At 42.6% G+C, this 25,074-nt stretch overlaps 1 protein-coding gene across 2 annotated transcripts in view; it reads left to right on the forward strand.

The window, feature by feature from the left end:
• Positions 1-7,515: 7,515 nt before the first annotated feature.
• rnf38 (ring finger protein 38) overlaps positions 7,516-25,074 on the forward strand; it is a 119,828-nt gene continuing 102,269 nt past the window's right edge. Inside the window, exons 1-3 of one of the 2 annotated variants that reach the window (XM_070973816.1) lie at positions 7,516-7,622; positions 8,598-9,260; positions 20,145-20,206. In XM_070973816.1, coding sequence (XP_070829917.1) covers positions 8,678-9,260; positions 20,145-20,206 — 645 coding nt within the window. In that variant the 5' untranslated portion in view covers positions 7,516-7,622; positions 8,598-8,677. The remainder of the gene's footprint in view (positions 7,623-8,597; positions 9,261-20,144; positions 20,207-25,074) is intronic. The other variant, XR_011602632.1, reaches the window with a different exon arrangement.

Consider the following 25,074-nt stretch of genomic DNA (forward strand, 5'->3'; position numbering starts at 1 on the left):
CTGATCCCAAAACATTAAAGAGGAACTCCACTGTTTTACATATCAAAGTCTTTTTTACACCGTCCATCATGAGTCCAACAGTGTTATAGGAGTAAATGATAAATTGATGGATTACTCTTTTAAACTTTACTTTATTTGCAGATCATACAATTTTATATTGTTGTGATGAGGAACATCTTTAGAATTCTGTGGAGATTCAAATTTCTAAAGAGTTGATTTAATTTTAACGAGCTATGTCTGAATTTCAGGAAGACTAAATTCATCATATTAGGTAACAAATTAACAAAGCAGCAAAATAGATTTTGGGTGTAATTATAGAGAATAAATTATGATGGAAAACAGATGTATATTATATCAAAGTGTGTTAAAACAATATAAAATTAAGGACTTCTTAGATTAAGCTTCCATACATTATTCTCTGTATGAAAGTATGGAGAGACACATATAAAAGAAGAACAAATCCATATTTAGAAAGAAAACTATAAGAGTTGTAAACAAAACTACTTCAAGAAACCACTGCTTATTAAGTTTAAGGCTCCAGATGAGATGTGATGTAACATAAATTGGGTCAAACAATCACCTGAAAGCATCCAAAAGTTTCTTGAAACAATTAAAAAAAACCCAGAATATTCATGTTTGCACAGAGTCACGACTAGTGTATAAATCACTGTAATTATGTTGAAAGGGTGAATTTCTGGAGCAGCAGTAGTGAGGAACTGAAAGGTGAGAAACATTTAGTCTCAAGTCTAACTGCAGGTTTATTTCTAGACAAATACAAACATGTATGATCAGACGGATGTATGATCAGACGGATGTATGATCAGACGTCAAATTGGTTTTGTAATGGCTGACTTGTTTTAATGATTTTATTCACTGCTAATTCGGAACGTTTAAGCTATAACAATGCATCATATTTTTTAAACTGATGAAACACGTTAAACCGTCATTTCATATTCACTTGTAGCTACTACAACTGTTCAATACATGTAACAAAGTGCTACATGTATATGTACACCCATGTACCACTCAACATTTGTGATGTCTCAGAATGCATTTTCTCAGCCTTTACACATCACCAAAACATTTTGGTATCATTTCTGTTGCTGATGAACTTCAGAGGGCTATGAAGTATATGAAGTATTTCATCATTTGCATATTTGCCAGCATCCCTCTCCTGTGTGTCACGCTTTGTAGAGGGATAGAATACCAAGTAGCTATTTCATCTGACCAGCCTTCCCTTCAGGATAACCTATCATGTCTCTCCATCTGCATTCATTGTGTGTGGATAGCACTTGGAGAGTTACATCCTGGATCTGAGGCCTATATGCATGTGCAGCTTACAGTGTTTCTTATGCAAATGATGATGTCATGATTTTAATAGAGAGTAGACAGTGAATATGCACACACACACACACACACACACACACACACACACACACACACACACACACACACACACACACAAGCAGAGATTGGAGTCATTAGAGTGAGAAGGAATGGCTAGAAGGAGAAACAGAGAGGATTTCCACAGGTTGAATTAGAGGAAAATGTAAAGGACATTAAAAAGAAAGAGAGAGCAGAGCATGGAAACACAGAGGCGATGTAATTGTGAAATGGAGAGAGAAAGGAAACAAGAGGAGAGAAATAGAGGGGGCGTTAAAACCACATTTCCCAGAGGATCTTTTGGTTAGGCTGCATTGAGAAAACTGCCAAAACTCTTAACACACACATTCCCGCACTGGCATGCACATATGCATGGTTCACTTCTGCCAAGTCATAGGAGATACACCAACACATACTGGATGGAGAGATGTGGGAATATTTGTGTGTGTGTGTGTGTGTGTGTGTGTGTGTGTGTGTGTGTGTGTGTGTGTGTGTGTGTGTGTGTGTGTGTGTGTGTTTGTGTGAACAGGATTTATAGTAACAGAGCTCACAGGAGGGAGAGAGGGAGAGAAACCCTGGCTCCTCTCCTCCGTCTCCTCTGGTGGGTTGGATCTTGCCGAGGCCAAACCCTCCGACGCCGGCTTTGAGAACTGTGTGCAGGGCGGGGGGGGGGTGGGGTGGGGGGGGGTGGGGGGGGACACAGGAAGAGGCTCAGGAAAGAAAACGGCTGGAAGGATTCCTTCTTCCCACACATAAATGCACTCTTGATCACATGTGCGTACACATGAAAGTACACTCACGCACATAGACACACACACACGCAGCAAAAAGGAGCATTTGGAAGGCTTCCTTTTCCCCCACTCGCTCTCACACACCCACTCGTCATCACGTTTCAGTTCTTGGCATCCGCCTTTCTCCTCCTAGCCCAGAATATGACATGGCTTTGGGGTTGCATCTCAGCTGCATACACACAATCAGCTTTGTGGTGCAAGACATATGGCAAACAAAATCAAGGAGCATTTCAAACATTTGACAGATGAAGGTAACCAAAGGACCACATGGTGATTTCCTTCCTTTGTGGTACCTGTTTCACGTGGGCTACAGACAAGAAGCTTCTTTGCTTTCCTCTGATACTGTCGAGGTGAAAAATAGCAGTTATCAGGATGACTTTTTCAATCATCACACTGTCAGTGGAAGGGAAACAGATTCAGTTCTCTAACCAAGCTTATATATATTTATATTTCTATCTATAAATACCATATACTGTATATCACCCATCACTGTTTCAAAGCCATTCTGCTGCTCATTTGGCACCGCTGGTTGGATATTTTGGTGTGCTGTGTACCATGGTGAGCCATTTCTGGGGTGTGTTTTCAACAAATATCCCCCTCTGTGACGGCCTTTCTGGAGACAGACGATCTAAAGGCTATAATCCTCTACTTAGGGTATCAGCGGATGGAAAAGTCAGCAAAATAAGTCCTTGTTTTTCACTATTAATCTGGCAAAGCCTGTAAGTCCTCTCATGCCTCTATGTAGTGATATGATTATGGCATGGTGACTATTACGACATGATTAGTAGCTGTGAGTAGCTGGGTCAGTAAGATGGCATTATGGGATATTTTGTTGTTTTGTATGGTCTGTGCAAAAACTAATGGTGGCATGTTTTTGTGTGTGTGTGTGTGTGTGTGTGTGGCAGTAGCATATATTACGCAGGTGTTGATACCACTCTTCTCTATATTGCTGATATGCAATGCCAATCCTCCAAATGGCTAGCTTAGCACTTGAAATACACAAACTCTCTCTCTCTCCCTCTCTCTCTGTCACACACACACACACACACACACACACACACACACACACACACTTGGCATTCGCATGTTGTTGCGATGCCATTAATTTCAAGAGCTGCTTACCAAAAGCGAGTAAACACAAGAAAGGCCAAGTTGAGTTTTCTAATGCATTCTGAGTCCAGCTAAAGGCAAGCCGGTCAGTCAGATGGTCAGTCCATGATTTTGGTCCACACTCAAATATCTGCGCAACTACTGGAAGGATGACCATGAATTTTTGTCCAGACATTCATGGTCCCCAAAGGATGAATCCCGCTAACTTTTGAGATCTCCAGACTTTTCCTCTAGTGCCACCATAGCTTTTAGTAAAATGCTATTCAATAGATTGCCATGAAATCTGACAGTTCTACTTTTCATCTAGTGCTGCAAGCAGCTCACAGCTGGTAGAAATGTTCTTGTCTCCATATCAAGTCAAGTTTCTAAAATGTGCAGTGCTTTATTTCAGCCCCAGCTATAGTCTCTGTTATCAGCATATGTTTGCATGCTAAGACGATAAACTACGACAGTGAATGCAGTCAACTCTATATCTGCAAAACATCTGCATGTTAGCCCTAAGTGCAGCTGCTAGCTTGGCTATAAACTTATCATTTTGTAGCATGACATACTAGAGAACATTTTCTAAGTGTGAAAAATTATGTACATTTTTTTGTTTTTTTGTAACTCTGTGGGTCTGCTGGTGAGTCAGTCATCACAAACTCAAAGCATGCAGCAAATCATTGATCCATCCCACAGAACTGCACATTTAATCCTAATAGAGACTCTTATGTTTTCAAAGGACCAATGGATTTGGTGAAAATGTGTATAAAATGTTGCAAAAGACATTTTGAAGTATTTTTTGCAGCCCCCCCCCCCCCCCCCCCCCCCCAAAAAAAAAACAGAAAAAACACAAACAAAACATCATTTTTCGGGGGTTTAAATATTTCACTCTTAGTAAACGTCATGTAGCTCTTCAACAGAGTTGGAAATAGCTGATAACCGAAACAGTCAGACTGTGTGGAATGAGATGATTTTAACAACCTTAAAGCTACCTAAGAGGAAACAAAAAAGGTTCCAACTGTGCATTAAAGGGATGATACGCTCATTATACACAGTACAAACTTCCAGATTCGACTTCAGTCACTCAGCAGGTTCTCAGTATATAGTGCTTGGTTCTTGAGGCTGGACCCACCTATTGTTTAGATCTGCTTGGGGAAACAGAAAGGCAGGCAGAAGGAAAGAACCTAATGTGTTGCTTCTTGCCTGTGCATTCTTGGCATAGCTCTTTGCCCTTTTCATTTTTTTGACTGTGATTTTTTTTCTCCCTAGCTTTAATAGTGAAGCCAAGGGTCCACAGCCAGCCAAGTCCCACCGCTCCAGTCTGGCTAAGCCACAGAAAGCTTGGCTTCCTCTTCTCTCCGCTCTCTCATTCTCCATGTATGACTACAGTATGCGTCCCTCTCTCTTTCTCTTTGTATGCTTCTCGCTATATCTCTCCTATTTGTCTCCTTGCTTTCTGTTTTACTTTTTTGTGTCTGTCTGCATTGGTCAGTCTGCCTCTTTGTCTCAATTTCTTCCTCTCCTTTTCTCTTGTTCTCTTCTAACAAACACACATACACACCACCCTGTCTATTTCCCTGCCTGTCAGTCTGTCACAGCCAGCGGACTGGTTTAGCAGGCGGGGTTCAGCTGGGCTCCACAAACACATGGCTCTCAATCTGCCTTCTTGTGTGTGCTGGAATGGTATTTCTTTTTCTATGCTGTTCATGCTTTCTGCTTAATCCTCTTTTCATTATATGAACATGGTTAAAGAAAGTTAAATATTTTTAGACTTCTACATATGGATGAGGCAGACTTCATACTGTACACGTCCATATGTCTTTCTTTTATGAACTAGTGAACTTTGTGTTTTGCCTAACAAATTTCAACCACTTAGATTGTTTGACGTGTCCTTATTGTCACATATACCCTCCATAAACATATTGCATAATGATTAGGTAATGCTGGAGGTATTAAAGCAATCATGTGGCATCTCAAATTCAGCTGCTACTCACAAGACATTGTTTTTTCTACAAAATACCAACAAATGTGAGCTTGCGTGTATCCATAAGAGACAGTGTTGACAATTTGCTCGTCTCTGTCTCTCAAGTGAAATTGAATTATGGATTAAAAAACCCCTTGTGTGCACTAAAAACAGAATTCTCCAACTCAAACAAAGCCTGCTCCCTCTTCTAGTACGCCCTTTTCTATCTGATCAGCACCATTCATTCCGCCACTTAGACAGGAATCTAATTAGACCAGAATATCAACATTAAAACACATATCTGCCCCCCTCCCTCCTCTCTCTCTTTGTTTCTCTGCTCTTCCCTACAGCTGGTGAGAGTATGGTTTGTGGCTGCCCCTCCCCCGCATTTGAACAAGCCAATAAGAGAGCACATCAGCAAAATACCCCCCCACACACGCACACACACAGCATCCCTCGTTTTCCCTTACCACCCCATCCATTCCCAACCCCATCCCCCAGAGCCCTCTCTACACCCCATCCCCCTTTCCTACCACCCCTAACCCACTTACTCATCCTGCCTCCACCCTCCCACACACCCACGAGACTTCCCCACCCTCTCTACTTTCTCACCCGTGCTCACCCTCCCTAGTAACTGCTCCCTAGTCTTCTTCCCCCTTTCCTCTCACTCTGCTTCCCACTCACCCTTTTTCCTGGACACCCTTACTTCAAAATCACTCCCCCTCATTACACCCACTCGCCATTTTTCTTATCCCCATCTCTACCGCTCTCCTTCCTTCCCCCACCTTTCTCTGCCCTCCCTCTCTCTTCTCTCTCTTATGTGGCCTTATCTTATGAATATCGGTAGCACACTGGGTGAAAAATTGATCCTCCCCGCCTGTCTGTGGATGCTGCCACAGCGCATTAGCCTGTGTGTGAGTGTGTGTGATGTGTGTGTGTGTGGAGGCTTTCTGCTTGAGGGAGGGAGGGAGGGAGGGAGGGAAGGAGGGGAGGAGGAGTAAGGGAAGGAGGGTGGGAGGGATATTTGCATATCATCAAAGTAGGGAAAGGGAGTGTAATGAGGAGAGAACGTGTGTGTGTGTGTGTGTGTGTGTGTGTGTGTGTGTGTGTGTGTGTGTGTGTGTGTGTGTGTGTGTGTATTAGGAGTAGTGTTGATGGGTTGGGGTTGTGTGTGTGTGAAATGAGAGAACAAGACCAAGGGAATAGGGTATGGGAGGTGAGATGGACTGAGATGGGTTTAGGTGTGTGTGTGTGAGACAGACAGACAGACAGACAGACAGACAGACAGACAGACAGACAGACAGACAGACAGACAGAGATCACATACATGTTTCCCTTCACATGCCACCTATCATCCCCTCCACCCCACACATGCACAAAAGTTCAACAACATACATTATTTTCACCTATTTATGCCAGACATGTTTCATATATATATATATATATATATATATATATATATATATATATATATATATATATATATATATATATATATATATATATAGGTCATATCCTTCACCTTTGACACAACAGCCCTCAAATGTGTTCATGGGAAACTGTTATGCCCTCTCTAGCTTCACTCATTGCTGGACAAATCTCAGAAATTGCCATATTCCAACAGATTTCCCTACTATAAGGACACATGGAGCTCATTTGATCTATACAGGGATGAAGACACATGGACAAACCTTTTTTTTTTAATCAATCAGTGACAAATTTGGCCAGGTCACACAAGCAGACTGGCCTCCTTGATGATCAGAAGTGAATTAGGTGCATTTGCTTCACACGTGGGCTAAATAAACATAATTTTTGTCACTCTTTTTTTTTCCCTCTCTGTCTCTCTGTCTTGTTTTCTACCCACTGTAAACTGGTATGCAACTTTCGCAAACACAGCGAATACTTATTTTTAAAGCGAACTTATAGTCCCAGAGGAAACAGCTGCAATGGGTAGGCTTGGTATTTGTAAATAAATAATTTAAAGCCCCCTTTTGCCTGCCTCTCTGCTATCCACAGCTTCTGATTTAACAGGAGACGTAATCGATTACCGATTCTCAACACATTCGTATTACCGGTAAACTCATGGTTCTAAAGCAAAGCGACTGAAAACAAACAATATTGTATACTCTTAAATATTGTTTCGTGTTCTTTCATTCCACGTGAATGTGTGGAGAAGGGGTATGTTAAATACAAGTACAAACGCTTTCCGTTTTCCGGTATCGATTGGTCGGGCCTGCTGAAATCCGACTTGAGCGTTGACGGTCTGTCACATTTCACGCTGACACTAAGCGAACACTGGGCGCATACACACATCCACATACACTCACACGCAGGGCTCACCATATTATCGACAGATCCGAGTCAGGAGTACAGTCGAGTAGAGCACATTGAAGGTAAGTTGTGGTAGAAAACTACTCAGGGCAGGAAAATTAGACCGGTTTTCAGTGGTATACTCAGAGGCGGGGTCATTCCATAAGATCGTGTTAATTTTAGCCGTGGTTCTTTCTTTGTAATTTTAGGTTGACCACTTTTTATCTTTCTCTGTGCGCTTTGCTGTTTGCCCCTTTCCAGTTGGGAAAACATTACCGGGTCACCCGAACTCAATGAAATCACCACAAATAAGTTTTTTAAAAGCGTTTTTGTTTTGTTACTATTAACCAAGCAATTTAAAGGGATTCGAGGCGTGGGTGGCTAGCTACGGGGATTTTTCTCTGTGTTGGTCGGTGGAGGAGGAGGGGTTGGTATGGCTTGCCAAGCTAGCGAACGACGTTACGCAGACTAGCTTAACAAGTTTAAATGGTTGTTAAAGTGAACAAAGTTGCCTTAAACTCAGCTCGGGGATAAATACGGCTACGAGAAAGCGAGTGAATATGCTAACACGGTTGTTGTGCGATTAGAATAAGCGTATTTACCACCGTATGCTATGCGCACGAACGTTAGCATGTCCCCCAACGTTAGCCTCCTGTGAGCTAGCGAGCCATGGTCGCACCAACTACTCGGTTGTTATGAACGGAACGTCGCTGTTGAGATGATATTTAACGTTAGTGTTTTGAGGAAAATGCTTCATATATATACGCTTTTAGACCTCAGTTGTTGACCCCTAGCCACAGTTATGTTTCCTTAGAAACACGAGTTATCGACGGTATCTCCAATAGACAGCGTTGTTTAGTTGTTGAACCAGTTTGGGGAATCACGCTGTGTTTAGTAACATTACTCAGACCAGCTTGAGGGAAGTAGCTACAACACACACATGTTTGTCAAAATAAGCATTGGCGCTGAACATTAAGTGTTTGTGTAAACAGTCTAACAGAGTGCCCCACATCTCAGTTTAACTGTTTACCACTCTCCAACTTTGTATTTTTAAACAGTGGCTAAAAGCTTCTTCTGTGAGAGGAAACGAGAGAAAAAACGCAGAAAAAAAGAAACAGAGGAAATCCCCCGAAAGGAAATGCCAATCGCAGCCGCTGGACAGCCAACGACTCAGGAGCCAAGAGTTTGCCCCCGACTGCCCTCCACCCCGGAGCCTGTCCCCAAAGGGGCTGATTTATTCGACGAGGCGGGGGCGGCGGAGTCGGCGGAGCGAACAGAGTACGGGGGCGCGGAGGGGGCCAGAGGACTCGGGGGCTATAGTTACAACCAGAGCGGCGCTAGGGGCTTTGTACAGCCCGGATCCATCAACGGCTCTCCGCCGCAGTCCCCAGCCGCGTCTTCCTCTTTTCTATTCCACCCCCACCAAATGGCCATGGAGCCCCCAAGGACTCGATCGCGTTCTCGGTCTGGATATTACCAGCAGTATGGTGGTGGGAATGGCAACGGAATTACCAGCAGCGGAGTCATGGGATCTAACCATCACCACCACCACCATCAGCAACAGCAGCTACATCCACAGCAGCAGCACGGTGCCGGTTGCGCACCACTTGGAGCTCACAGCAACCACTCGGAGAACCAGCTGCGAGCCCCGGGAAGTAACGCCTCTCCCGGCATTCAGAGACTTTCTTCGGTTCCCGGAGCGCACCGCATCCCGGCGGCAGGTAAATGCCCCCAGTTGTCATTTCTACTCTCTGTGTGCGGTAGTGTACCCTCGACCAAGAGAATGAGAGGAATCACACGTTTATTGGACTTCATTTAAGCACGTTGCAAGCAAGTTGAAGTGATAGAAGTCGATGTGCTTAATACATCGGGGAGGTTTTGACAGTAAAATTGAGAGAAGGAGGGTGTGTTCCTGGGGTAGGCATAACAAAATTGTCTGTTAACACATTTCTTGTGTTCTAATTAGACGGGGTGTTTTATGTGCTGGCCACAGAGCTGCAGTGTGGATGTGCTGCACAGTTAGCACATACAGTAGGTAAATGAACAACAGCAGTCTGTGGTGTGGACTGGGTTCGCCTCAAGCTCATTGAACTGCTGTGCATAGTTAGTTACCCAGACCGTGTTTCTTAAGACACTGTGGCATATCCACTTTTAGTCAACTACACAAATATTGATGTAGCTAGGTTACAAGCCTCACAGTGTATACAGACTGATCTTTGTCTGAAATAAGTATGATCTATTCTTTTAAAAAGACTCTCGCAAGTACATGGGGTACACATGATGGCTAAATAAGTGAGGGGTTTTGTGGCCTACAACTGTGAAATTGTTAACAAGAAATAAGACAGAAATTAGGCAGGTTGTTTTCACACTCACATAATAAAATCATAGTACTTGATGTATGTACATGACAAAATGTGATGTTTGTGCTGACCATGGCCTCTATAATAACAGACTAAGAGTAAGGGCATATGCTGTTTCAGTTGGTGGGGGGTAGCTATCAGCGTAAGCCATGCTTTGATATTTGTGCTTCACTGCAAAGCAAAACTTCGTGAGAGTGTCCATGGTGTGCTGGGTGTAGAATACATGTGGGGGCACTCTCACACAGCAAATCCAGTGCAGCGAACCACACAACATGGAAACAGCACAGCTAGAGTTTCACATTCAGCAAGGCATGGCAAAGCTTTTCTTTCAGAACACTAACAGGCTTATCAGGTTAGGAAAATGCTTGGTCAGTAAATGTCTCCTGTGGTGCTTTGGGGAATATTTTCTAAGTGGTAAATTTCAAACAAAGACCTCCTCTGGACTCACAGCCTGTAGGTTGTCCAGTAATGTGTGTGTCCAGCTTTGTATGGTCTTGCTGGGTTAGATGGAGTCAAGCTCTGTTTGTATGTTTGTGATAAAAAGAGAGACAAGGAACTCAGTCAGAGTATTAGAAAATGACTAAAAATACAGGTGCCAAGTCACAATGCATCGCCACAAAAGGTAAACTTGTTATTCAGTTTGCTGTGACCTACAACCCACAGTCTGCCATAGTAGCTTGGCTATGACATGTAGGATAGCACAAATCAATGGATAGAATGACTGTATTGTATTTCCATCCAAATGGATTTCGATCTGAAGGGGGAGGCACTGTCTAGAAACTCTGTAGACTCTCAGTTATTATCTGGATTAATTTCAATTAGACCTGAAATGCATAGCACACAAAAGAACAGAAAGAATACAGGTGTGTGTACGTGTGTACACATTTGTATTTGTACTCTGTGTAAGTAGCAGAAATAATAATCTGGGTGCAGCAAAAGTGCAAGAATGAAAAAAACTTCATTTAGTAGCTGTGAAGAGCTTCAAAAGTAGAATGGTTGCTTCATTTTGAAATGACAAAAATAAGCACGTTTGTTTTATTCTCGAGGGTTATTTACATTGTTAACTTAGCCCGAGGAAGCCTTAGGGATAATTTATACTTGAAAATTCTCATAAACAAGTGAAGCAGCTGGCTAGCTGGACCTTTCCCAACACTACACACCTTTTATTAGACCCTCTTTCCATTCCCAGAATGGGTCCTGTTTGTTGGGAGAGAGTGAGAGAGAAGGGAGATATACTTAGTCCATTCTTCCCATGCTAGTCACCTGCGTTTGGCATGAAAGCTAATGATATCCTGTACTCTTCAATCCCTCCCTCTCTTTCTCCTTCTTGTCGTCTATTCTAAATCTCTGTCACAGCCTGTCCTCAGTAAGTCACATTCATTTCTCCCTCCCCTTTAGATCAGTCAACCCTTTTTGTACCCCTCCAGTCCATTTTCCCTGGCCTCCTCCTCCACATTTGTTTAATGGAGGCATCGTTTTAATGGACTGCCCAAAGCAGCTGAGGGGCAGACGCTCCAGCTACTCTACCTTTACCCCACCACTCCACTCCTATCCTATTCTCACATCCTTCTGTCTGCAACAGTAGTGGAAACATGCACTCTGTTTTTTCCCTCTTCTTTGTCTTGTCGCACAGCACCCCCCCCCCCCCCCTTTGGAGAGAAACTCTTCCACTTGGTTTGACCAAGTAGCAGGGCTTCCCTGTTACTCCATCACTCCAAATAAACAACAAAGTGGTGACTTTGGTCCGCCAGACAAGATCCTGGGGATAGAGGATGATGACTTCAAATTAGCTTGAAATCCAAGGGAAAATTAAATGTATAGGAGGGAGTGGGAGAGCATGCCAAAGTTCACTAAAAAGCCTTAAGTACGGTCAGTACTGAGACAATAGAAGATGAGGACCATTGAGGATGTTAACACTGAACTGGAAAAGAGCTGAAGAACAGGGTGTTAAAATAACAAAGCGTAGGACAAATGGTAAAAGGAGGATGTGAACAAGTTTCATGGAATAGGGCGGACTGTGGCGGATGTCATGAGTATTATTGTGAGGAAGCATGCTTCAGACAGCAGTTAAGTGTGCCAGGGAGGAGGCGTGGATACAGTTTGAGGCATGGTAGAGGGTGGGAGTGAAGGCTGAGGCCCAGACCAGAGGCAGTAAGTTAGTGAGTGTAGTTAAAGGTATGTGTGAGGAAGGCATGAATGCATGTTGAGTGATTTAAGGAGAAGAGGGAGGATGGGAGGGAGGGAGAGGTTGTTTGCTCCAGCTGTTTGCAGGTTAGCCTCCTGTCCCTGTTGATATAACTGGGAATGTCCAGTGGATGTGGCTTGGTGGTGTCATGGGTGCAAATCTGGGGTTCCAAAGTCCACTGGATGTAGTTCAGAAGGAGTATGTCTTCAGGCAGCTGAATTTGTGTTATTTTGTAGCTAACTCTCACCGACTGGACTGGAAACTACATGTTATCTTCATATGGTTATGTCAAAACCTACACTGTAGGTATCTGCTGGTAACTCCTTGAATCAATTTTAAGTCCAGTTTGAAGATGAGCCACATATACCAACTGCTCTACCCTTTCTTGGTCTTTCACTTGTGTTTGAAGCTCTAGTTGCTTCTGTGTACCAACAGTTTCTTACCACCTTCAGCTTTTTGCTTGTCATTTCAACATACCGTCTGTGTTCTTCCTTATTTCCATCTCTTGTTGTCCGCTTCCTGCCTCTGTTGTAACTGTTATGCAAAGTAAGTTGGTGCCGTACACATGGACAGCACCCCACTGCAAGCCTGTGTTGATGTTGACTGAAGTAGTAAATACGTTCATTGTGGTTGTTTTGTAGTCTTACAATTGTAAGAAAACAAGCTTTGTTTGTTGTGTTTTGGCAAAACAACAATTGTTGACAGTGGCAATACAGTCGGGCAGCAGAGAGGTAGAACATGCTGCAGGAATTCTTTGAGAGGCTTCAGCAAAATATTTCTATGAATAAGTTTCTACTGTGATACTGTTTTGTGTTGTGCAAAGGTGCCACCATGAGCAATTGATTCTCAAAGGTTAGATTTTGTTTTATATGATATTTTGAGTTGAGTTGTCCTCATTTATGTTTGACTTTATTTTTGAATAAATAGAATGAGGGTGCTTATTTAGGCACTCATTGGTGGTCTGTTTAGACCAGCAGACTGACACCTCTCAGTTTATGAAGCTTTTTGCATTTCAAATCAGCTGTAACATATTATGTGTGGAGCGTGCACTGTGTTATCATCGCCTGCTATGTAGATAAGTGTTAATTTCACCCAAGAAATCAAGTTTGTCAACAAATGTCAGTGCTTTGGTGTGCCATTGTTTAGTGGGGCATCTCTCTTTTCTTGTTTTTAAATTTCCTGATTGCACAAGCCTTTTCAGACAGTCCACATAGGTTGGTTGTGTATGCTGTGCAAGAGCCTTAGTAATCACATGTGTCTGTTTGCGTGTTGTCACTGTCGTATTTCCTTCATCTAAATAAAGTGACACCTACCTTTTTATTATTATCATCATGCAGCCATGTAGTGCAGTAACTGTGGTTGCTTGAGCTGAAGAATACCAAAGAAAAGAATGAATTCAAATTCAGAATAAATATGTGTATTTCATTTGAAATATTCTCCATTTCTGATGTGCAGGCGCGTATCCTGGGCCTACAAATTGTGCAGTTGTTACCCCAAAGACACAGAATGAGTACATTTCTTGCAAGCCATTTCCATTTAGCTCCTCAGAATGTTTTGTCAATGAGTTGATAGCTCAGTTAGTGGTGATTGCATCAGTATTTATGATGGAAGAGGAGAATTAAGACTGTCATCTGTTTCTGCCTTTCTGTCCATTACTTTCTTTGCCCTAACACTCCCTCTGAGCTGGTTTCTGTCTTTCATTGTGGGATAAGGAGGAGAGGGCGATTGTGAGGAAAGGAGGAGTGTGAGAAATAGTAAGGAGTGTGAAGGAGTGGTTGGCTCTGTGTATGTTCATGCACCTCTGCTGACTCTGTGTGTGTGTGTGTGTGTGTGTGTGTGTGTGTGTGTGTGTGTGTGTGTGTGTGTGTGTGTGTGTGTGTGTGTGTGTGTGTGTGTGTGTGTGTGTGTGTGTGTGTGTGTGTGTGTGTGTGTGTGTGTGTGTGCGCGCGCGCACACGCTTTGTTTCGTTGGTGCCTGTGGGTGGGCTGGGAGCAGGAACAGGACTGTCAGAAACACGCATACATACAGAATGATGTCACTGTAGAAACTTTACTGCTCTAAGAAGTTGACAGAAGTGAAAGCAAGAGAGATGTACATCATGTGCAATTGCAGTGTTGTGTGCATCAAGCCAGCTGTGATTGGTTAGTCAAAGAAGGACACAATCGCCCAGCATTTATTTTCTTATTTATCAAATTTATATACTTGTATATTCGGGTTGAAAACAGGTTTCGTTTGATTCCAGTGCATTCTCCTTTTGCCCGAAGCAATGCTGCTGCCTGTACACAGAAGAACTTCATGATCAAGTATGTTGAGAGCAAAAACCTGCATATGTTCTGTGGAATGCAGAAGCAGTTTTCTGACTTGAGAACAAGTGCAGGATGGACGCGCAACCTCAAAGACTGTAGCAGTAACAGAACAGAAAGGAGGATAATGAGAAAGGTAATGAGGAAGGAAAGAACAATAAATAGATGGAGGAGGACAGTGCAGTGGGAGAGAGGTAGAATCGTTCCCATTTCTATATGTGCATACACACACACACACACACACACACACACACACACACACACTTGCCGCACGGCCTGTACGAGGCAGTGTTAGGCAGGTAATGGCTAGGCAGGCGTTACATGCTTGCCTATTTTCAGCCTGTATGCCAGCTTGTTACTCGACTCTGCTTTGCGCGAGAGTGTGAAGTGTGCTGTGACATGTGTTCAGGAGGCGGGGTGATGTGAGAGGTGCGTATATATGTGTGCCTGCGTTCCTATTACACATATGTTGGGCTGAAATTGTCTTTACTTCCTCTACATGTTATGTAAATTGGTACAAGTTCAGGAAACAAGGTTTCTGTGCTGTTGAGTTTTTAAGCAAGCCTGTCACTTATCTATCATCTTATCTATCCAACCACCCTTTCTATTCACCCGCTTTCTCCTGTGTTTTTCCAGTTTGACACCAGAAAGGAAGACTAGTTTAATAGAGAAAGACTGCAAGAGAGAGGGTGATGGAGATCATGGACTGAGATGATGCGATAGGGAAAGCAAGGAAATGTGGATGCTGTGAGATAAAGCAGCAGGAATATATGGGAGAGAGACAGGCTGGCAGATAGGGAAATAGATCGGTGGCAGGGAGGGATGGTGATGAAGTGATGGAGAGAGTGAGGAGGAGGAGGATGTGTGAGGAGGGTGTCTGAGCTGACTGTGGCGGGGGGATGAGAAAGAGAGAGGTGGAGGAAATGGATAGAAATAGCTGATGCACTCTGAGGCTTACAGAAAATCAATAGCAGTCAAGAGGGGAAGCCACAACCCCCACCCTGCTCTCACTCTCTCTCTCCCCCTTTCTGACTGCCCTCTCACCCTCTACTGCTCTCTCCTCCTCCAGTCGTCTTCCCTGTGTTTTTTCCTCATCTCCCATCTCCCTTTCCTCCTCAGTGCTCTCACTCGTTCATGTGCATTTCTAACCTTGTCCTCTTCTTCTGTACCACCACTTTGCCTTCGTCTTGTCCCACACATGCTCTTCCCTGGTCGTTTTGCTCCTTCACGCTCCCTCTTCATTCTCACCTCCCATCACTATGCTCTGGCCTCGTCTTTTATCCTCTTTCCAATACATCCTCTTTTCTCCTCCAGGCTTGTGGTGTGCCTTAGATGGAAAAACAGGGGTCATGGACATCCATTTCTTGCCAAAACAAACCCCTGAAGTAGATGGTAATTTTGTGCAGCCATCAAGGGTGTGGTTGGGTGTGAAAATATGAACTTCTCCACATTGTTAATTCAGCTAACTGACTGTAGATTACTTTTTCTTATATTTGTATAATTATCATGCTCCACTTTTTTACATTAACACTCAAACAGCAGGAAATGCTGATTGGGCAGCACAGAATTAAATCGGTCAATCTGTGTGCTGTAAATTTGACACTTCAGCACAAGATTAAACTCTCAGAGTTGAGACAGTGGATTGTGGTGTGCTGTTTTTGCTCGGCTTGTAAAGTAGTCCTTGTGTATTTTTAGGACTGTCAAGATATTTCATGTTATCTGCTTATCACAGCAGAAAATAAGATGAAATTATGGAATTAAGTTCATAGTTATCTCCATCATGTTGACCTTAATTACTCTCGCAGTGCTCAAAGTATGGTGCCATGTATTGAAACAAAACAGAATGTTTTTTTATATCTTGATGACAACTTTACCTTCCTCTCATCCCAACTCTACCTACCTGTAGTGGTTAAAGCATGCACATCCCTTCTGAGCTCATTTTGTATTCCATCATGCTTAGGAAAGTGTTAAAATTGCACTTTGCAAATCCTATTCATTTCACCAGAAGTGAAAATTTCTTTCTCAAATTACAGGTAGTACAAGATAACGGTTTAAAAATCTTCAAATAGTTTCTGTAAATGACACCTGTCCATGAAGAACATATTTGTAAAGCTTATGATGGTTTCAGGTAATACATGCCCATGTTCATTTTGGATGTTCTTTTCTTTATAGGGAGAATGAGAAGGATTTTCCAAAAAAATGTAGTCTCATACTCATCAGTGCAGACTCATACAAATAATCCTACTCATCGCTGACGCGCTAGAGGTGTGGCAGTGTCTATATCTGCAGAGAAACCGGCCTTCTGCCTGTATTTCCTTATTTTGCTGTTTTCAGGACATTTCTGGGCACCAGCCTTTAGGCAGTGGCTGTGTAGCCCCCAGCCATTAACAGCGCACACGGTGTGATGGTGGGACTGTATAAAAACGTAGCGACCAAGTGTCAGATTGTAAGCACTCATCAAAGAGGAGCTGTTGAGCCGTGGAGGAGAGGGCAACTCTGAATGCTGTGTTTACAAATTGTCCTCATTCCGCCTTTAAGTAAAAGTGCAGTTTTCCTTCATTAAATCTCATTGCTCCAATTTTACAATTATTAATGTTTCATTGAATTCAAACCATGAATTCTCTCCTCCACCCAGCCACTTCCTTGTACAGCGTCAGCCGTGTGTGCACAAGTCTCCTTAATGTGTGGGTGGTACGGCTGTCGAAATTGGCCAAAATCTGATTATTCCTTCTTAAACAGAAAAACAAACAAACAAAAAACACATAGGTTCGAACCAGTTGAATATCTGTTTTTATGCATTATGTTTCCAAGAGGGAAAACCAGTAATCGGGACATACTACGTGTATATTATTTAACATAAACATGACTTTTAAAAGATCTACACACCTACACATTACAGAATAAACTAATAATGTCCTATACCGCATGGTTGAATTATTCACTCATATCAGTTTGACCTACATTACATTTTCAATCAGATTGTTTATCTAAGTGTCTGACAACAGTATGGAAAACATCCCAACAGATACAGACCTTTTTGTTATAGTAAGATGTATTTTGATTAACCAGAATCAGCCGTTACATCTTGCCAAAGCCACCAGGCTCCATCCACAGAAACAGTAATTTTATCATCGTAAAACACGCCGTATTCAAACGCGACAAAGACAAAATAAATCCCCCCAAAACCTTCTTGGTTCGCCTTTTCACTGTTCCAGCAACCATCGCTAACTCTGGATCTGTTGAAATAAATTCTTAATTCAACGAATCCGGAGAGGAACAAGTGAGAGGGCGGACATCAGAGAAGCAGTGAAAACAGCGTGTAGAGCCGGAATATTTTCACATCTAACTCAGGAATTATTTGCAGCTGACTTTATGACAGAAGCGATTTAAATTTGTCGGACATTAACAGATTATCCTGGCTGGGAAAAAACCCCCAAAATGTTAATTAGTGGACAACAGAAACTGGTTTTGTGACTCCTGTTCGTCATTCAGTGCATCTGCTGCAGTGTTGCTGCTTTTTTCTTCCACAATGAAATATTAATTTTCACAATTGAATGGATGGATTCTTTTCCAGGTCCCATATATATGTTAGAATTTACTGTACTGTCTGTACTGTGCTACTAGTTGCAAAGTGTTCATGCAGACAGCTCACTGTTTTTTGTCTTCAAGTCTCACTGATGTGATCCACTGTGTCTGTTCTGCTTCTTCAGCTGTGCTGTTGTCTCAAAGTCCGGCTTTGACTTTTATCTCTTTACCGTTGGACTAAGACCATACAAGCACACAAATCATGAATGCAGGCAAATCTCACCATTGAGTCAGGCTCAGCAGTCGAGCAGTGACTCATGTACTGTATATATCACAAACAAGAAGACCTTGTGTTGTGCAGAATCTCTGACTGTGAAATGAGTCCTATATGAGAAAATCTTTCACATTAACATATTTAAGTTTATATTATTTATTAAATCGCCCATATTAGCATTTTTGAAAACTTCCAACATGTAGAAGACGAAATGACTGGGTCCACACATGCATTGAAATTCATGCTGCAGTCCTCATATTCAACTTTCCTGGAGGCCATAAGTGTGGAAACTAAATTGTGTGTACTGAGCTGAGTGCAGTCTGTTAGTCCAACAGTGGACATGATGTCATCGAAACATTTTAAACCTGTTCTGTAGCTTCTGTATTGTGCTCTATAGAGTGACTCCAGCTGAATGACTCGTCTCTGACTCAATTTACCACACTCTGACAATGTGCAAGTGAGACCATATTCAGGGAGGGAGCTGGATTTTTGCCTATTGTGATCGGTGAATGAGTGTTGTACAGAAGAGAGCTATGCAGCCGGCGAGTCCCATGAACGCTTGAACAGTACTCCGTCCCAAATCATCTCGGTGGAAATAGCCTTTTAGTCGGTTTTCACTCCACTAATGTAAGCTTTACTTACCTCAACCTTTTTCAATCCATTTATTTTGCCTGCTCTGGGGATTGGAGTATGAGAGGAAATATTTTTTTAAGGATTGAGGAATTCAGTTGTGAAAACCTTACTCTGTCTGCCTCTTCTCTCTTTCTCTCTCCCCTCTCTTCTTTGTTGTCAATCACAGATTTTCTTCAAAGAGGGAGGTTGTGAGCAGGAAAAAATCCCACAAACAGACAGCCGAGAGGTGAAAAATGCTCTTTTAAAAGGCTCATTTTGCATCTATGCCCTTCTACTTTAGCTTTTTTCCTGTCTATCGTAAAGGTAGCCTCTTCTGGAGTGCCCTTGGGAGTGCTTACCCTTGGTGTGTATACCACTGCTACCATCTGTGGTGAGGACGTCCCCAGCCAAAGACGTGTCCATGAACAAAGGGCAAAACAAAAGCCAGAATAAATAGAAAAGACAATAAAAAGATGAAAGGATTGTTGAAAAACAAAAGAGTAAAAGTCTTAGCTGTGATGCAAGCAGCGGTGTCATCAGAAAGCTTCTCTAATCCAGGATTACTGTGTTTATTTTGTCTGTGTGCGTGTGCATGTGCGCACACACATGCTTACATCTACTGCCTCTGATCTGAGACAAGAGCATACCATATGGGTTTCAGTCACTTTGTGCTGCACGCACGGTCAGCACAAACATGACACTTCTCACAAACATGTTTTTGTTGTTTTTTGCTGTTGTGTATTAAATGTAAATTGTACAAGAACAATAAACAACAAGATTAAATGTACTGTACCTAGATTAACAGGGGTCTCCCCACAATGCCTGGATATGATGATGCTATCAGTTTCATGAAAAGGTATTGCCAGTATGTTTTGTATGCTGCGTTGTGGAGGTCTGTGTGTCAGAAACACATTGATTGGTGGCTCAAATGGAATCATATTTTGGAAAAAACACATACGCGTTATTACACTGTTGACTTCACATGAAATGTCATATCTGGTGGAGAATAGGCCTCTATGAAAATTGACATTTTTAGTATCATTTGGAGAAGTGACAGTTTCAAATGCCTCAATGTATTATTTAGGAAAATGAGCTGTTGCTCTGCTCGAATCAGAGATACACTGTAACTAATCACTTTCTATTATGTTTTGATGTATTTTTCACTACAAATTTTTTTTAATGAATTCTTTCATGGCCATCAGATGTGTTACAGCTACAAAATAAAGAACATGTACAGTCCCTAGGCAACACTTTATATGAATGTGTATGTAATAAGCACTGAGCTTGACAGATTTAGGTTGTCTCACTGTGTGACCTTGTAATCTGCTCTTACCGTCTCTGTGTAGGGGCCTCTGGTGGATCCTACCACTGCCACCCAGACCTTGCGTATGGAGAGGAGAGTGATAAGGTAAGCTATGTACCCTTTTACATACTTATGTTCATACCAACACAACTAATACAGGGATTGTGTGTGTGTGTGTGTGTGTGTGTGTGTGTGTGTGTGTGTGTGTGTGTGTGTGTGTGTGTGTGTGTGTGTGTGTGTGTGTGTGTGTGTGTGTGTGTGTGTGTGTGTGTGTGTGTGTGTGTGTGTGTGTGTGTGTGTGTGTGTGTGTGTGTGTGTGTGTGTGTGTGTGTGTGCGTGTGTGTGCGTGTGCTTGAGTCTCTTGCTCTTGTTTCAGAGAACAGGAGGTGTGAATGTTGTAGTCAGTAAACTACACTGGATGACTGGATTTATTTGATTGCGCTGCTGTGGTAATGAACTCTAGTAATGTACAATATTGACTTATTGTGATGTGGAAAATCCAGTCAGAAAGACGTGCAGATACGATCTGATCCACAGATTATTTTCTCCTGTTTTGCCATTTAAAATATATTTTTCTTTGAAAACTTTAAGTCAAAGTGACACATTTGTTTGTTTAAATGAAATGTATTCACATTCTTTTATTCTGAAATAAACCCATGAAACACATGCAAGGCCTGAGATAACTAAATGAAATACTTAAAAATAACATCTTCTTTCTGCGTCCTTTTCAATGATGGAACTTGGGCTATTTTGGTTGAAGCTTTAGCTTGGAGAAACACTTGATGTTGTCCACTACATCACATTCTCACACTGTTTATCATGTTTGTTGTGTTTAAACTTTTAACAGTTGTACCTCCTTGAGAAAGTCCAACACAGCAACTCTGTTGCAACTCTGCTTTACATTTCACTGTATACATGATATACATTATACAAGTTTAGAGAGCCTTCAGCAGCATAAACCTTTAGCGCGTGTGCCCCCCAAAGATGGAGACATGCAAAGTGTGCTTGTTTGTTGTTTAAACATAGCATATTATGGTCACATCGCTCCAGGTTTTTGTTTGTCTTTCTTTATCCAGTTTTGGAAACTTTTTGTTTTATCAGCTAAGTACTGGATGATACATCCATCTACCCCTCATATCTACAATTTCAACACTAATGTTTTTCCTTTTCCAATGGGTGTGCTAAGTCTTTATTGGAAACTATTAACTTAAATCCATATGGGGAAAATTAGCAACATGTATATTTTCGGCATGGTATTACTGATAATTTCAGCAATCCGACCATGTCAGTGGTGGGAGTATTGTAAAAATATACTCATGTAGTTCATATAAGCATGATTTAAAACCCACCAGAGTATAAAAGTCTACTACGTCAATAGGATGGCCTGTATAAAAAGCAAGCAGATGAAGCAAAAAACAGTGGAGGAGAGGGGAGGCAGGATGCTGAGGAAGGTGTTGCAGAAAGCTAGGAGGGATAGACGGAAGGGAGGGTAGGCCAAAAACAGGGAGGGGGTATTGCTAATGATTTCACCTCCAGCTGTGGGACTTGGTTGGAGCAAGAGAAGGGAAAGGAGGGGAAGGAGTGAGGGAGGAGGGGAGGAAGGGAGGAACAGTGGCAGAGGAAACAAAATGGGCTTTGAAATCTTGTTGATGGAAAGAAAATAAGTGGGGGAGGGAGAAGTGTTTGAGTGTTAGTGGAAGTATGTCTGCAAATATTAATGAATCTGTAAAAGCAAATGACCATATTTGCTCAGTGTGCACATTCATGCACCATTAATAGCACATGAATGCTGGAAAAGAGAGACCTACGCTCTGTTGTATTTTTTAGGCGTGTGTGTGTTTACATGCACTCTGTGAGGCTCTCTTTATTTTGGTTCTCAGCAGTGACAGCGAAGCCACAACAGCTGCCGGCCACAGTTACTCTGTGTGTGTGTGTGTGTGTGTGTGTGTGTGTGTGTGTGTGTGTGTGTGTGTGTGTGTGTGTGTGTGTGTGTGTGTGTGTGTGTGTGTGTGTGTGTGTGTGTGTGTGTGTGTGTGTGTGTGTGTGTGTGTGTGTGTGTGTGTTTGTGTGTGTGTTTGTGTGTGTGTGTGTGTGTGTGTTCTGCCCTGTACCCAGTGAGATCTACACATGTTTGTATGTATGTATGTATGTGTGCGTGCGTGTGCATGCACATGCATGAGTGGATGCGTGCATATCCCAAATGTGGACATGGTGAAATAGAATGTGGATGGGTGTGTCTGTACTCGTGCTTCAGGATATCTGTCCAGCTTGGTGTGTGCACATGCTGAATGTGGACACAGTGAAAGGAATGGAGGGTGTGTATGTGTGTTTGGTCCCAACAATGTGAGCACTGCAGAATGTGCTGTAATATCAGCCACAGAGCAGTTCACAATGTTTCTGGGCCGTGCTGGGAAGCCACTGTGTGTGTGTGTGTGTGTGTGTGTGTGTGTGTGTGTGTGTGTGTGTGTGTGTGTGTGTGTGTGTGTGTGTGTGTGTGTGTGTGTGTGTGTGTGTGTGTGTGTGTGTGTGTGTGTGTGTGTGTGTGTGTGTGTGTGTGTGTGTGTGTGTGTGCGCGCGTGTCTGTCTGCCTGCCTGCCTGCCTGTCTGTTTTCGAGTCTTTGAAAGTCAGCATGTCTTTTTTTTTTTAATTTTTCTGGCTTTAGTGGAAACGTGTGGACCAGACATGAGTGTATATGTGCATTACAAGCACTCTATTAGAACATAAGGCCATGTTAAGGCATATTGCTTGAGGACACACACACGCACACACACACACACACACACACACACACACACACACACACACACACACACACACACACACACACACACACACACACACACTCCTTTGTCTGAAACAGCTCCCCTCCCACTAACGTGGGGAGACAGGCCCATCAAACTTTCATACTAATGGACAATAGTCTGCATGTGTTAAGACAGTGTGTGTGTGTGTGTGTGTGTGTGTGTGTGTGTGTGTGTGTGTGTGTGTGTGTGTCCTGTCTTAGAACTTCTTGTCTTGTCACCTCAGATTTCAGGGCGGGGTCTCGGGCAGGACAGATAGATAGACAGACAGACAGAGGAAAAGGAGGGGAGGGAGCTAGAGGGAGAGGGGACTGTAGAGGGGTTCAGCTTATCTGATGGAAGGAAAGGGGGGGATGGGAGGAGGATGTTGAGGAGCATTGGGAGTGTGTGAGGAGTGTTAGAGGAGGGAATGTGTCAGGCTCGGGATGGAGAAGGCTGGCTTAGATATGAAAATGGGCACAGGAGATGTCCCTAGGGTGTTGAGGCTAGGCTGGTAGAGACGTTTTGGGGTGTCAGGTCGGAAGGGAGGGGGTTGTTATTCAGAGGAACAGAGAGGTTTGGGGGTGGGGTTGAATTGCTGGTGGCCTCCATCCTGTGTAGAAATGGGCATAGAGTGTGCCTTCCATATCATTTTTGATAAAATAAACCATAAAAAAGTTCAGTTTCTTACCTTTTTAACCAAGTGACACGTGTGTTACAGATCTAGTGTTTCTTGCTGATATTACTTTTTTGTCCGATGTACCTAAAGGAATATGTAGAACTGTTAAATGTGTCTTTCTATGGACATGTTTTCTGAAATAGAAGGTCAAATTGCGTTGGAACATTACAGACTTCGACAAAGTATGTTTATCTTGTAGAGAGTCCTGACCTTCACCTCTCGGTACTACCTAAGTACTACCTCAAACATTGCCGATATAAAATTCTGAGCTACGAAGGACTCAAATTTTAACTGCAAGGCTTTCTTTTTGACTGTGAAAGAGACAGGATTTTTATGTTTGAAAGTTAGGGTCAGTGTGTTCAGATTCATAGCATGTCTGCATTTTTTAGATGGGTATTAAGTACCCTTGTTTGAATGTTAAAAGTTTTCATATTTTGAATAAAATTCACTTTCTAAAAGTAATTGAAAGTGTGTCAAGACCAAGCAAGTAAAGACTGCGACTTGTGGGAATGATCTCGAAATGTGTTTAAGCACATATAGTATGAATAAGAAAAGTAAAAAATGGATATCTTTGTCTGTTATTTGAACATTTTTGGGTCATTTCCAACCCCTTTGCCAATGCACAATTCAAAAACTGGCTGTCAAAGAAATTATACCATTACTTCCAGAGAGAACAAGAGAACAAAAATGCACTTTGGATGATGGAAAGGGCAGGTAAGGATGCCTGAAGATGTAATACAGTTTTGAAGGGGTTGCAGATGCACCACTCATCTTGGACATAAATGCTCAGGTATGGTAATTTACGCGGCTTATAAAAAACACAGGCACACACAGACACACACACTCAAAATCATTGTGTATAACCCTGGCTACGACCTAAATTTGTTCTGTCATTTAGGGTCTGGTGTGCCCTGAGGCTCCACCAAGCTTCACCTCTCTTTCATCTCTCCCTGTCTCATACACTCATTCTATCTCTGCTTCTCTTTCCTTCCATTGCCCCTTCCTTTTCTGCCCCCTCCTGTCTTGTAGTCCACTCTGGTCAAGACTAAATGAAGTCATTATGACTTTTTGTCTTTCCCATAAGCTTGTCCAGCTCAGGTCACGCCCAGTGCTAGTGAGCGATGGAGCTGTGAATGTACAGGGCATTTGTTCCTACAGTCAAAATACATTTTGTTCAGGTTTGTAGCAACAGTAGAATCTGCTTCAAAGAGCTTCAGAAGGTATTCTTCTTTATAGGCTGTAGACCTCAAACAGTGGCAGCTGCCCATGTGTGAATGTGAATTTGCGCATGTCTGCAGGCGTTTCCATAACTGTGTGTGTTTCTGCAGCCTGCTCTCCAGCTGTTTCCTGTTAGGTATCACACTGCTCTCAAGGTTGCTGAGCTGTGTATGTGTCCGTACGTGTGTGCATGTGCGCGTGTGTGTTAAAAGTCACAGCCGCTGAGTCATTTTTATCACACTTTAACAACGTGTCTCTCCCACGAAGAGGGGAGGTAGAAGCAGGGATCAAGTAA

Source organism: Chaetodon trifascialis, chromosome 2 (assembly GCF_039877785.1).
Source record: "Chaetodon trifascialis isolate fChaTrf1 chromosome 2, fChaTrf1.hap1, whole genome shotgun sequence".
Taxonomy (NCBI): domain Eukaryota; kingdom Metazoa; phylum Chordata; class Actinopteri; order Chaetodontiformes; family Chaetodontidae; genus Chaetodon; species Chaetodon trifascialis.